Here is a 12,755-nt window from a genome sequence, read left to right as displayed (position 1 = left end):
TCCAATACATTGATCATATTTTTAGGTCCTTTGTACTTTGTCAAGAATATCATCAGATTAGCTATGTGTATATCTATGTGTGTATGTATGTATATGCACATCTCTAATATAAATATGTGTATGCCTATATGTATATATATATATATATACACACATAAACATATACATATGTAATGTGTATATAATATATGTATGTATATATATATATATATATATATATAAACACTCATTAAAAGAGGAAATAATGGAGAAGTAAGAGTCTTTTTAGAGCATAAACAACAAAGGATCCCATCTTGATTACCTATAGGAAAGGTAAGACATATGGATGGCTTAGTTCCTTGTTTGGCAGCTGTCTAACTTGAAAATGTGCCCTTTAAAATACAAAGATCATTACATCTAGTCTGGACATTTACAACCAATTATGAGTAAAAACAAACAAACAAACAAATAAACAAAACCCAAAGTAAAACAAAGCATTTTTTACCCTGAATTGCTAGTTCAGATTCATCTAAGTTATACATTGTATGTTTTACTGCTTTTTCATCCAAAGGATCAGTTGAAACCTTATATCTACCATTGTTTCAGGATCAGAAGCACTTGAAATTAAACTTTGAATCTTTAGCATATTCAGCAAAAACTAAAGAAAACAGAAATGATTCTTCCCTATTCTTACTTTTTCTAAAGCAACCTCCAAAATCTTCTGGTATATTTCGGGAAATAAGTGGATATAATAAAGAAAAATGAAAATGAAAGTAATAATTTACTAGACATAAATTTTGCACTACATCCCTAAATAGACCTGGCTTATTTGTACCTCAAACTCATTGAGAGACAGCAGACAATAATAGAGAAGTTTGTAAACACAGGTTTTGCAAAATGCCTGGTACACAGTAAGCCCTAAATAAATGTTTTAAATTTTGATTGAATAGCTGTACTTGTAGTCAGGAAGTATTCAAATCCTGTCTCAAACACTTAGGGAGTTATGTGGTCTAGTCAAGTCACTTAGCTTCTTCTGGCCTCAGTTTTCTCATCTGTGTACTGTAAGAGATGGCCTCTAAGGATTCTCCCAGGTCAAGATAACACGGAACAGGGGAGAAACCCAGATCTGATTAATAAATTCAAAAACAAATTTGGCTGCTCATGATCCACTTAAAAAAAAAACAAGCCTAAACAAATATATCTCCAATTAAGCTTATTATTAAATGAATTGAAGAATAATAACTTATCCTAATCTTTTTCATTAGAGGAAATAACTTTAACACTGATATCACAAATTCATTTGAATTTTCAAGAAAATTATTCACAATATTCCTCACTCTCCTATTTGTATTTCAGCTTTAAAAAAATAAAGTTCTGTTCAATTGGGACACTACTTTATTGGCAGAAAACTTATGACTGTCAGTATAAACAAGCAGCTACAGTTTTATTCACCATGCCTATATCATAGATTTTTTAAAACAAATGCCAAATTTATGCCGTCTTTATCTTGCACAATTATGATACTCCAGGGCAACAGAAATAAAAAATCCAAAAGAAGAAAACTGTAGAATCATGCTTTGTTATTATAAACTATCTCTTCCCATAATAAGAAAAGTAAAACAGATATTAGACAAGATACATAAATATATAGACATTAACAGGCAGCTAACTGGTGAGGCATGAATATATAGCCACCATTAAAAATAACAGAATGTGACTTTGATTCTGCCAAAGTTACAAAAAAAACCTCCACAAAAATTATATTTATTTATTCAGATCTTATGTAATGGTCTTCAAAGTTGGTATTCATTTTTATTCAATTCATATAATAAACATAGAAAAGGTGCAGTCTTCCTATGAATCAGTATTTCAGATGACAAGTAATTCTCTTGATTTGTTCACAATGCTAGTTCCCAGTCTAAATACTCAACCACATCAGGCAGTCACTGCATGGGGACCACTCTGGATTTTCAAAACAGTTTTTCATTTGATACAACTACTGGGAATTTTCATTTCATATTCGAAACCATGCAAAATTCTAATGGTTTATAGACTTTTGAGGGGGGTAGTGGTGGTTGAGAAAGCATTAAAAATGAAAGAAAAGTGTGCAAAATGATGGGTTTTATCTTTTAGTGTCAGTTTTAATATCTTTCTCAGTACTCATAGATCCTCCTAGAAGGATAACTTTTGATCCATTATTTTATGAAAGTTTAATCACCCTCTTATTATGAAGCAGACCATTTCCATTCCACAAAACAAGAGGCCATTTATTTCCATTCAACCTCTTCCCAGAAGACAAAAAATGGAGCCTTCATTTCATCCAATTTCTAATTAGAAATACATTAGCTTGTTTTGATAACAAAGATATGAACAATAGAAGATCTATACCACTGTTGCTTTCTGGGATCAATAAGTTGATCACTTTAAACTTTTTATGAGGAACTGCATTCAATGTGTCTGGTCTCCCAGGATAGCTTGCATCATCTGGTATACTTTCCTTCCTCACCTCTACCTTGTTAGAGTTGCTTGTTTTATTCAAAGCATAGCTTATGTGTCACCTCTTCCACGAGTCCTTTCCTGGTGTCCTTTTCCCAGTGACTAACACTTTCTCCCCCTTGCAGTGACTTTTCTAGGTATTTACTATTTATTTATATGTTTACATTTTGTATCTCCTGTACATCAGTGTAAGCTGTTGCAGGGCAAGGACCATTTTGTTTTAGCCTTTGCATACCCAGCATCCAACCCAGAGTCTTTCTCATACACAGAAAAAAGTATTCACTAAATAAATGTTTGTGGAATCGAATTGATTTGTTGAAGTCATATGGTGATCTTTAAAAATCTGCCTAGTCTAGAGATGACGTATTAAGCTGTCATCATTATTTTTGTGTTTGTTTTTTTTTAAAAAAAATGACAAAACAGCAAGGAACATTTTAGCTCTTTAATGAGCAAAGATTCAGGTCTCTTAGCATTGGAATAATAATCATTATCCAGATTATCTTTATTTCACTCAGTGACCAGGAACATGGCCAAGAAGTACAAAGTAATTTCCATTAAGTAGTATACAATTTTTGTGTGTGTGTAATAAGCTTTCATTCTTGAAAAAGAGTAACTGAAAAAGAAATGTTTCTGTTACTGCAGTTAGTTTGTCAGAGAAAGTTCTTTGCATTATCTTACAAACTATCAAAATTGCTAGTAATCTGAAAAAATGTAAAAAAAAATCACATAACTTTAGTCTAATAGAAATATAGTACAGGTCAGAGAGAAAGTATTTATCAGGGATGTGCTCTTAAGTCCATCTCAATTTTTTTTCTTTTGATATAAATGTACATCTGATTACATATACAAACATTTGGAAAGGTCTGTGATATACTGGTATTGGTAAACAATGGGGGAATGGAGAGGTTTCCTGTGATCTTAGAACAGTTGCTGAAAATCACACATATAAGAATGACTAAAAACCTCCAGTTTGGATGACTCTTCTTTCCGAACCTCTCCACTTACATTGGATGCTAGCTAGAGATCTCATCAGCAAATTCTGGTGAATGGACTTTGGTGATAACGATATGAAATGTCAGAAGGGACATGAGATTTTATCGAAATAGTATTAGTAAACATTTTGTCATGCAACATGAGTAAATCAAGAATCGAGAGCTGTAATCAGAGTGGCAATATTGGGGCATCCTTATATCATAAAATACCATTGTAAATAAATCTTTGGACACACTTCACCTTACCAAGAGGAACAAAATACAGTTTTAACCAAAGCACGGCAAATTAGAAATCCTTCAACACAAGTCCCATTTGGGTAATATTTCTATAAATTATTTAGATGAAAACATAAAAGAACATTAAAAATACAGAAAGTTGTTTGTTTTCTCTCTGGGATTCATTTCAGCAAGTGTTCACCCCCTATCCCTACAGATTCATCAGCTACCTTTCATAACTAACACCTTAACACCTTTTATTCCTGAAGCTACTCTAAATTATTCTATTGCAATAACTTCTGCCCCCTTACAATTCTTCTTTGGATTCTGCCAATTGATGGAGGAAGCTTCTATGAAAAAATTCCAATGGGATGAGAAGAATTTTAATTGCAGCTTAATCAGCAGCACAGCCACCAAGCATATCAATGATCATGCACGTCGTGCTAAAAATCCCCAGTTTCCTTGATCCCCCACCAATTTATACTGACAGCACTTATGTGAAAATGTTGACCCTGCCAGGCTTCACTTTGCTGTTTGACCAGCAGGTTTCAGCATAAGCCTTGTTCTACTAAGGCCTTTAACAGCACTGGTGTTTTGTGTACTTATATCCAAATTAGTAAATATGGACTACACAAGAAAACAGTTCCAAATAAAAACTGGTGAAAATTATCTGACATTCCATTAGTGTGTCCCTTGTGCATATTTATAGATTTTTTGTTCTTTAAATTTCAGTCATAGTTCTTTCCTGTTTGGTGTTGCACATGCCTAATTCCAATATGTAACTTAAATCTTCAAAAAATTAATACTTGAATGTGAATGAAAAAGTATCATTCAGAACAACTGCTTCAAGCAATCGAGATCAGTTTTAAAGTTCATTTGTGTAACTATATACAATTCATTTTTTTTCAAAACCTCAAAAGTTCTTGATATGTATATTCACATAATATTCCTCCTTATTTAAATAGTAAGTCTTTGTAGGTTGAAAGCCAAGCAATCCCCAGTAATTGCTTACTGTAATCCGTCAAAAAATAGAGTTTGTTTCATCTTGTCTGGCTATACCCTGGTTGTTGAATGTGAGTGGGGATGGGGGTGGGGATGGGGCAGAGTATTGTTCTGTCCTCCAGTAAACGTATTGAACGTGTGTAAGGGCTGGATTCCTGGTATAGTGTTGGGAATCATGGTAATGGTGTTAGGGGTCATTAAGGGAACATCGTCAGGAGATCTCCTCATAGCTAGTGTGTAGTCTGGGGGGCAGGCGGTCCGAAGAACCACCTCATGTGGATGGATAGACTCACATTCATGATCCAAGTCTGTGTGCTTCATTTGGAGGGACATTATCTCCTCTTCTTGTGCGTGGGTAAGGTCATTGGTTGTCGTACGCTGAGGGCTACATCTCCTATGAACATCGTGTCTCCTCTTATCCTTCTTGTAGTAGAGAGCGGCAAAGGCCAAGATATTCAGAAAAAGTAAAGATGCCCCAACTGCGATGGTCACACTCAACTCCGTGGAGTAGTCCCGTTGATCGACGGAAAATGGACTTGGTTGCTGCTTGGGATCATCTTGCTTGGCTGTAGGAAAGGCTGATGTGACTGGTACAGAATTTTTCCTTGTTGGCCTGAAGGTAATATCAGTAGAGGGCACTTTAGTTGTAGTAGAGGTATACTGAGAAATGTCATTGAGATTGTGCAGATGAGGTACCAGCTCCAGCCAGAGGTTCACCTTATTAGCCCTGTAATGCTCTTTTACTCTTGGCTTTAATCCAATATGGAGATAGAGTTGATCTTTCTGGGAATATCTGGTCCATGCTACTTCTTCAAAACGATTGGGTTTCGTGTGGATAAACTTTGTGTCTTGAGGGACAGGTTGATTTGGATCACTATGGAATTTAAACAGAGAGAGAGAGAGAGAGAGAGAGAGAGAGAGAGAGAGAGAGAATGAGAATGAATTTGTTACAGTAATTGTTGAGAGCTGGATTAGTAATATTCACTTTCCAAATGAATGTTACTTCATTTCAGAAGTATCCCTAAGCAAGGCCTTATGTACAAAGTCATGGTTTGTGATGATGTGAATCAATTTAGGATCAATCAGTAAGTGCATGTTCCTACTTGTTATGTGTCAGACACTGATGTATCAGATACAATGAAAGGGTCTCTGTCCTCATGGAGCTTACATTCTAGCAAGAAAAGTGTAACTCCAAAGGCAGGCAAAATTACATCTTCAATTAATACTTGATTTAGAATAAGAATCTTTAATTTCATTTGGCTCCTTTAATTTACTTTGGAGTAGACTTATGTCCACCTGGAAACAAATAAAAGTTAACTTACTTTTTACTTATAATTCAATCATAATTTCATCCAAAAGGGGAATTATGAAATTGTAATTAATCTAATAGTCTACATATACAATGTCTTTCATCTAGAGTAGTGCATGTTTTCTATCAGAAATGTATTTTCTTTTCTTATTTTGATTTATTAAAATTCTTATGAAAAGAAAAAAAAATTTGATTTTGAAAATAGCACAGTTTCTTTTTTGAGGAAAAATTCTTCCCATTTTAAATGACAATTACACCCTATTTTGTTACATCCACAAGTTTCTTCTTCCTTTGCTAACTCCCCAAAAATATTGTTTTTCAATATTAAAAAGAGGATGATGCCATTAAGTTAAAATTTAAATTGATTCTCACACATTGTACTTACCCAGTTTTAGCAAAATTTGTCCAATAAGTCATCACTACTGCACTCAGCATCACATCATTTTTAGAGAAATTACAAGGAAATAACTCCGTTGGCCCAATCATGGGGATTCCCAAAACATAAGGAACCTCATCTCCATGAGCTGCATCAGCCCAAGCTGGAACTTGATCTGTTTGGCAATGATGGTAGAAGGCATAGAAGTATGTAGGTGAACCAAAGTTTGAATGCAGATCTGCTGTAGCCACTGCGGGTGCCACCCATTGATGGTCAGTAAATAAAGCCAATAGTGTCTTGCGTCTGGTCTCAGGATTATGTCGATCTGCCCAGTCTGTATACATAAATTTAATAGTTTCCCTCAAAACATCTTTGCCTTCAGGGTATCCATATAGATTATCAACAAAATTGGAGACAGCAAAGTCAAAATCACTAGCTGAAATCCCATCTTCACTATCTACTATATTTTCAACAAATTTTAACCCTTCCCCTTGGTTAACACCCAACATTATATCATAGTTGAGAAATTCCCCTTGTTCCATCAGTATTTGAGGGTCATCTGGTATTACATCACCATCGATTACTGGTCCGAAGGCTATGTGGTATCGAGCTGGTTGGATATCTTGGTCAATAAGTTCTTTATAAGGCTTCTTCTGCAGACATTCAACTAGCTCTACAGTATCAGACATGTTGCAGCCAACTTTTGTAGCCAACATCCTGGCATATTTCGCAGGTTGGAAGCTAACAGCCCAGCTGGAGAGGGCTGTTCCACTTTGAGCTATTGCCCGTTGAAAGAGTCCTGTGGGAAATAACAAAGAGGACCAAAATGACATTCAAACATTTTGAATGGTTATGATAAAACAACAGCAGATAAAATTGGATGCTGTCTTTTTAAGAGTCAAAAGCACAGAAAATTTCTCCCAAATCTTCAGTGTCCATTCAGTAGATATGTTGCTAGATTAAAGTTTATTAGAGCAAAGAAAGGAAATGGAAGCATCTCTAGGACATGACAAAACAGATGATATTCCAGAGGACTCTTTTGTGTTTATGTGTGTACCAAATCTCTCTCTCTCTCTCTCTCCCCTCCCTCCCTCCCTCCCTCCCTGTCTTTGTCTCTCTCTTTCCATGTGTATATATAAATAAAATGTTGGAGAGGGACAGTAGAAAGAGGGTTGGGGTTGCAGTGATCAATAAAGTGAGGAAAGGGAAAAGGAGTGCTTTTCTAGACAAGCCACTCATTTGCCAGTCTGCACTAAACTGCGGCTACCAACAAAAGCCAAGGCAAAGCAGTTGGTACCAATATTGGCTTTGTGCCAAAAAATCATCTCTGGCCACCAGCTGCCCTTTTGGGATGTATCTTCCCCTATGGCTGCTTCTTTCCCTACTTCAAAGCTCCTTTCTATATATATATATATATATATATATATATATTTTACATGAATAGGAAGATGATTAGCTGTAGGGCCCCAGACGAGATTCTCCCTGGTGATACCCTTGGAACTGCAACTAACAAAATGTTTTAGGCAGACTATTTTCAATTATATATACTAGATATTCTAAGTGAAAAGTCTATCATTTATTAGAGGACTTTGAATCACTAGAATGTTGTGACTATGTCAAAACCAAGGCCAGTGATTTCATGAGGGTGATTCAACTTTCTAGTCCCTTGGACATAAAATATTCTCCGGAATGAAGAATGGGAAATACCTCATATATTGTTTTTCACTTACTGTATTTTGGGATTATAAGGTATTCATTAAAAGTTACACAATACTAAAAGTCCCTAATGGGACTTATCTAGCCACTAAGATCTTTTTTTTCCCATGAAGTCCTTGCTTTTAAACAAAATTTAAGAACATAGGTATTTAAGGAAAAGCAAAAAGAACAGTTTTCTTAATACTCCAAGTATCACTTTCTCGTGTGATTAGTTGACTCACTTTCTTAATTATTCACATATATAAAAGAGTTAGGACTTTTCACAAAGATACTAAAAGGTTCAAAATTAGATTCAACCTTTCAAAAAGTTACTTTTCAATACATAAGTAAATTGAATAAAAAATCTATTCTACATTTCTTTTAGAAAAGAAACTGTAATATCTAGCAGAAAACCATCTAAGTTGATTTAGATTTCCTGAAATCTTGAGATATACCCTGGCAGTGGGTGACAGTGCCTAGCTTTTCATGCTAAAGATGTTGACTCAGTATTTGTTGAATTAAATTCTAGTATAAGAGAAGTTCCTTAAGGAAAAAGGTGGCTTTTTTCCCCAATTGTCTTTGTATGCAAAAGCTTACAATTTATCTTATACATATTATATGCTTAATAAATACTTTGTTGGATTAAAATTGAATTCAATGAACATAGTTAATTAGTTTCAGAACATAGTATGGTATACTGTAAAATGACATTATAGGTAACAGTTTGTTGTTTAGGAGGAGAACTGAATGACTTGGAGATAATCTATCTATGATTATTCTGGTTGAGAAAAAGGAACAGGAAGCAGAAACTTCCAGATAGGGGGTTTAATTATATTGCGTTGTAGGGAAATTTTAATAGGGTTCAATTATGATGTCTTAAGGACATTATTGTGGGGTATTGGATGGGTTAATGTTAGTTGAATAACTTTCCAACTTGCTCTAGTTTTTGACTCAGAAAGTTCCTAGATTTAGATATGGAAGGAGCCCAAGTAGTCTCTAATCCATTTAATCTTACTGCTGATTTGTACATATCAGGAAAACGAGGCTAGAGATATCAAGTGTCTTGTTCAATATTATAGAATAAGAGAGAGACCTGATTTGAATCAGGTCTTCTGATTCCAATCATCTCTAAATCTGTTCATTCCAATATACCATGCCAAAGAATTTTTTTTTAAATCAAGTACTCTATAGCATCAGCTATTCCAAAGCAAGTCATTTTTGCACAGATTAATTCTCAAAAAATTAAAGGTGTTAATTACTCAAGTGCTGAAATATTCTTGAGCAATACTATTGAATAATTTTGAAACCTCTCTTGATTAAGACAGACAAAAATTTTAATGTGAAAAACTCAATAGACTACGTAGAGTGGAAACTTATATGTGGCAGCACCCAAATTTTGTGACATCATGTCATATGTCATATTATAAGAGTTAGTTTGAATTAATTTTAATATGTGGAAATGTATAATCTCTTAATTGAGGGCGAGGAAGTCTTTTATGTAGTAGGAAAATAGTCTTAAGAATGTAATTTTCAATAGCACTGAATAATAACATGTTTGGGGGCCCACTGATCACACTCATAGACTCTCAATTTTATAATGAAAAGGATAATTCATTTGATAAGACCTGATTTGACTAGTGGTAGAATGGAAAATATATTATACCCACATTTTATAACAAGGTTGTACATTATTCAATCCCACTGTTATTCTCAGGTATTAGGATAATAGTAAAGAATATTTTCAGAATTATTTAGTCTCATAATTGATGTTCCAAGGCTTCATATTGCCATAGGAGGTACCTCTGGATTTTTCAGGGCAACATCAGTGGTTCCCCTAAATGCATGCTGGAAGGTTCTACCAAACTGGAAAAGATTTGAGTCTAGGTTCAGTTTTGGAAGACTATGTAAATTTATCATAACTAACTAAAATATAACTATTATATTATAAATAAATAAGATAACATAATTAAATCTGGAGAGGCATTATAGTAGAATGATTATGGCTGAAAGATCATCTACTAAGTCACAAAGGGAATAATTGACTAACATTATATCTAACTTTTGAAGGATTCTAATAATTGTGTTCCATCAATTAGCCTGATATGGAAGTAGGAATGTATTGCTAACATTGTGACTGGATTTGCATCTATGTTTTTATTCCATTCATTCCTGTTTTGTTTTTAATGGATTGAGTTCTTAGCTCATATTATCTTTAGCATCCTTCTAATTCTAGGAGGTAAGTTGGAAATAATTTCTGAAATCAATAAAACCAAAGTAAAGAAATTGGTTCTTCATTTAAATGCAGTTAGATACTAGATTTAGTGTGACCTAAAAAACCAAATTTTCAAAAGAGGACATGTTAATTCTTCAGAAAGACATCATCATAATAAAGACACAGATATTATAGTAACAATTAAAATCTCTAACAGGTGTTGTCACATCTCAATAAAGTCAATGAGTATTTTACATAAAATATATGAACAAGTTATGGCTCAAACAATAGACAATTCACTGAATACATACATTTAGTTGATGACTAGTTACCTTCCTGTAGTTCCATATGAAGAAATTTATGGTACAACACAAAACCAGATACTCTGTCTTCTCTCACATAAACTTTAACTTTACCAATAAAAATGCTTCACAAATTAAACCCAGCATTTAAGTACCTTGTTGGGTCTTTACTACATAAATTTGTAATATAGAAGATTTACTTGAAATTACATAAATAAATTATCTTTATCTTATTTTCTGTTTATACATATGTATGCATATGTAAATATTTATATATAAAAGAACATAATTATATGTGTATATATACATATATAGTTTATACAGTTTGTGCTTGGATATGGATCTCTCTCTGTGTGTGTAAGAATGAGAGAGAGAGACAGAGAAAGAGACAGAGAAACAGAGAGAAGAAGGGAATGATCAAAAAGGATGGAGGGAGACTTCACCAACAATATTCTTCTATGTCTTCTCTGGTATTTCAAATGAAACCAACTAGATGTGGGTTGACTTTGCAGTGATAGTAACATGGAAAAAAAAATACTAAATGACAATGTGATTGGACTGGCAATACATCTTTATTTAAGAAAAGGAGGGTGCTACGATCTGTTAATGGTAGGGGAAAATGCTTCATGGATATTCCATGCTCCCTGCTGTTTTTATATTTCAGGGGGGATTAAAAAGTAACATCCTTAAAGTTGAAAATAGGGAAAAAGATTAAGATAAAATTTTTATGGGAAAAATTTCAAAAATTCCCCTTATAACCTGGATGCTTTGACAATTTTGGATCATGCATGCAAAATAATCAAATATTTTCTTCTCAGATGATAACTGGGAACTATGTGAATTCAGACAAACTATTTAGAGCCTAATTTTGACCTTTATGCAAAAAAGAATTCTAAGCCTCTCAACAATTCCAATGAATCTATCATTTCATTGATTTGAGAGTTCCCTTTAATGGTGGAGATTGTCTCCACTATCTGTCTGTGATTCTTATAAATGTCCTCCCATAAATTCACCACAAGGGGGCTATCCAATGTGCTGAAGGCCTTTAAACATCTGTTAACCTCGATCATTTAAAATGATTCTTGCTTTCTCAAAATCTCACCTGGATTTACTGGATATAGTAAGAAAACCCGTAACTGTCTATTCTGATTTCCCTAAAAGACATGTTTTACTGGGGTAAGATGTAGAAGCAGAATGATGACTAGACTTGTGTCATTTGGAATCCATCTAAGAGAATCTTTTTTCCAAGCTCTGCGGGAGACAGAAGAAATGTGTTTGAAACCTGAAATTTCAACATGCATAGAAAAACTGGAGGATGTGCCCATCACAGATCTGACTGTTAGTGAGCTGTGCTTTACACTCAGTATGAACAGATAAGTAGATACATAGCATCACAGAATACCAATGGCGGTGGCATGCAGACACCAAAATTGTCAAAATTTGCAACCGGCATAATACCTTTGGTTGAATTGCTCCAACGGTTACCTTCAGAATAATGGGATAAAGTCAGCAGGTTGACACATGACCCCCCAGCGCCAGATCCAAAAACGGTGATTCTCAAAGGGTCACCACCAAAGAATCCAATGTTCTCACTAGTCCATCTCAGGGCCTGTATTAGATCAAGGAGTCCATAATTTCCTTTTGCTGCTTGATCTCCAGTACTCAAGAAACCTGAAAGAAATAAAAATGAGAAAAATTCTTAGAGCTTCCTATGAAGGTTATATTTATCATTACTATTGTTTGTTTCTTTAACAGATTTTCAACTGTAATTACAAAGCAGTGGAATAAAGTACGTTATCAAAGAAATATAAAAAATATTCCCCCCCCCAAAAAAATCAAAGGACCACAAAATTTAGAGCTGGAAAAGACTTTGAGTCATCTAGTTCAATCCTTTAACTTTTCATCTCTGAGATCCAGAGACAAAAAAACTTATTCAAGATCACTCAGAGCTGGGATTTGAATGCAAGTCCTCTGCTTTCAAATGAAAACAATAACATTAATATAATGCCTACTAGGTGCCAGGCACTGTGCTAAGCATTCTATATATATTATTTGATCTTCACAACGATTCTAGGGGAAAAGTACTATCATTATCTGTTTTACAGATGGGAATCCAGAATCATACAGTAAACATCTGAGATTGGAGTTGAATTCCAGTCTATTCTAACTCCAGACT

General features: G+C 34.2%; 1 protein-coding gene across 5 annotated transcripts in view; it reads right to left on the bottom strand.

The window, feature by feature from the left end:
* Positions 1 to 220: 220 nt before the first annotated feature.
* Positions 221 to 12,755, bottom strand: part of NLGN1 (neuroligin 1) — a 1,046,258-nt gene continuing 1,033,723 nt past the window's right edge. For 3 of the 5 annotated variants that reach the window (XM_031963603.1, XM_031963602.1, XM_031963605.1), the window contains 3 exons: positions 12,038 to 12,250; positions 6,380 to 7,169; positions 221 to 5,559 (listed from right to left, as the gene is read on the bottom strand). In XM_031963603.1, the coding sequence (XP_031819463.1) occupies positions 4,737 to 5,559; positions 6,380 to 7,169; positions 12,038 to 12,250 (1,826 nt within the window). In that variant the 3' untranslated portion in view covers positions 221 to 4,736. The remainder of the gene's footprint in view (positions 5,560 to 6,379; positions 7,170 to 12,037; positions 12,251 to 12,755) is intronic. The other 2 variants (XM_031963604.1, XM_031963606.1) reach the window with 1 other exon arrangement.

This window comes from Sarcophilus harrisii, chromosome 3 (assembly GCF_902635505.1).
Source record: "Sarcophilus harrisii chromosome 3, mSarHar1.11, whole genome shotgun sequence".
Taxonomy (NCBI): domain Eukaryota; kingdom Metazoa; phylum Chordata; class Mammalia; order Dasyuromorphia; family Dasyuridae; genus Sarcophilus; species Sarcophilus harrisii.
The sequence above is the reverse complement of the archived record's forward strand: the minus strand, read 5'-3'. Positions and strand labels throughout refer to the sequence as shown.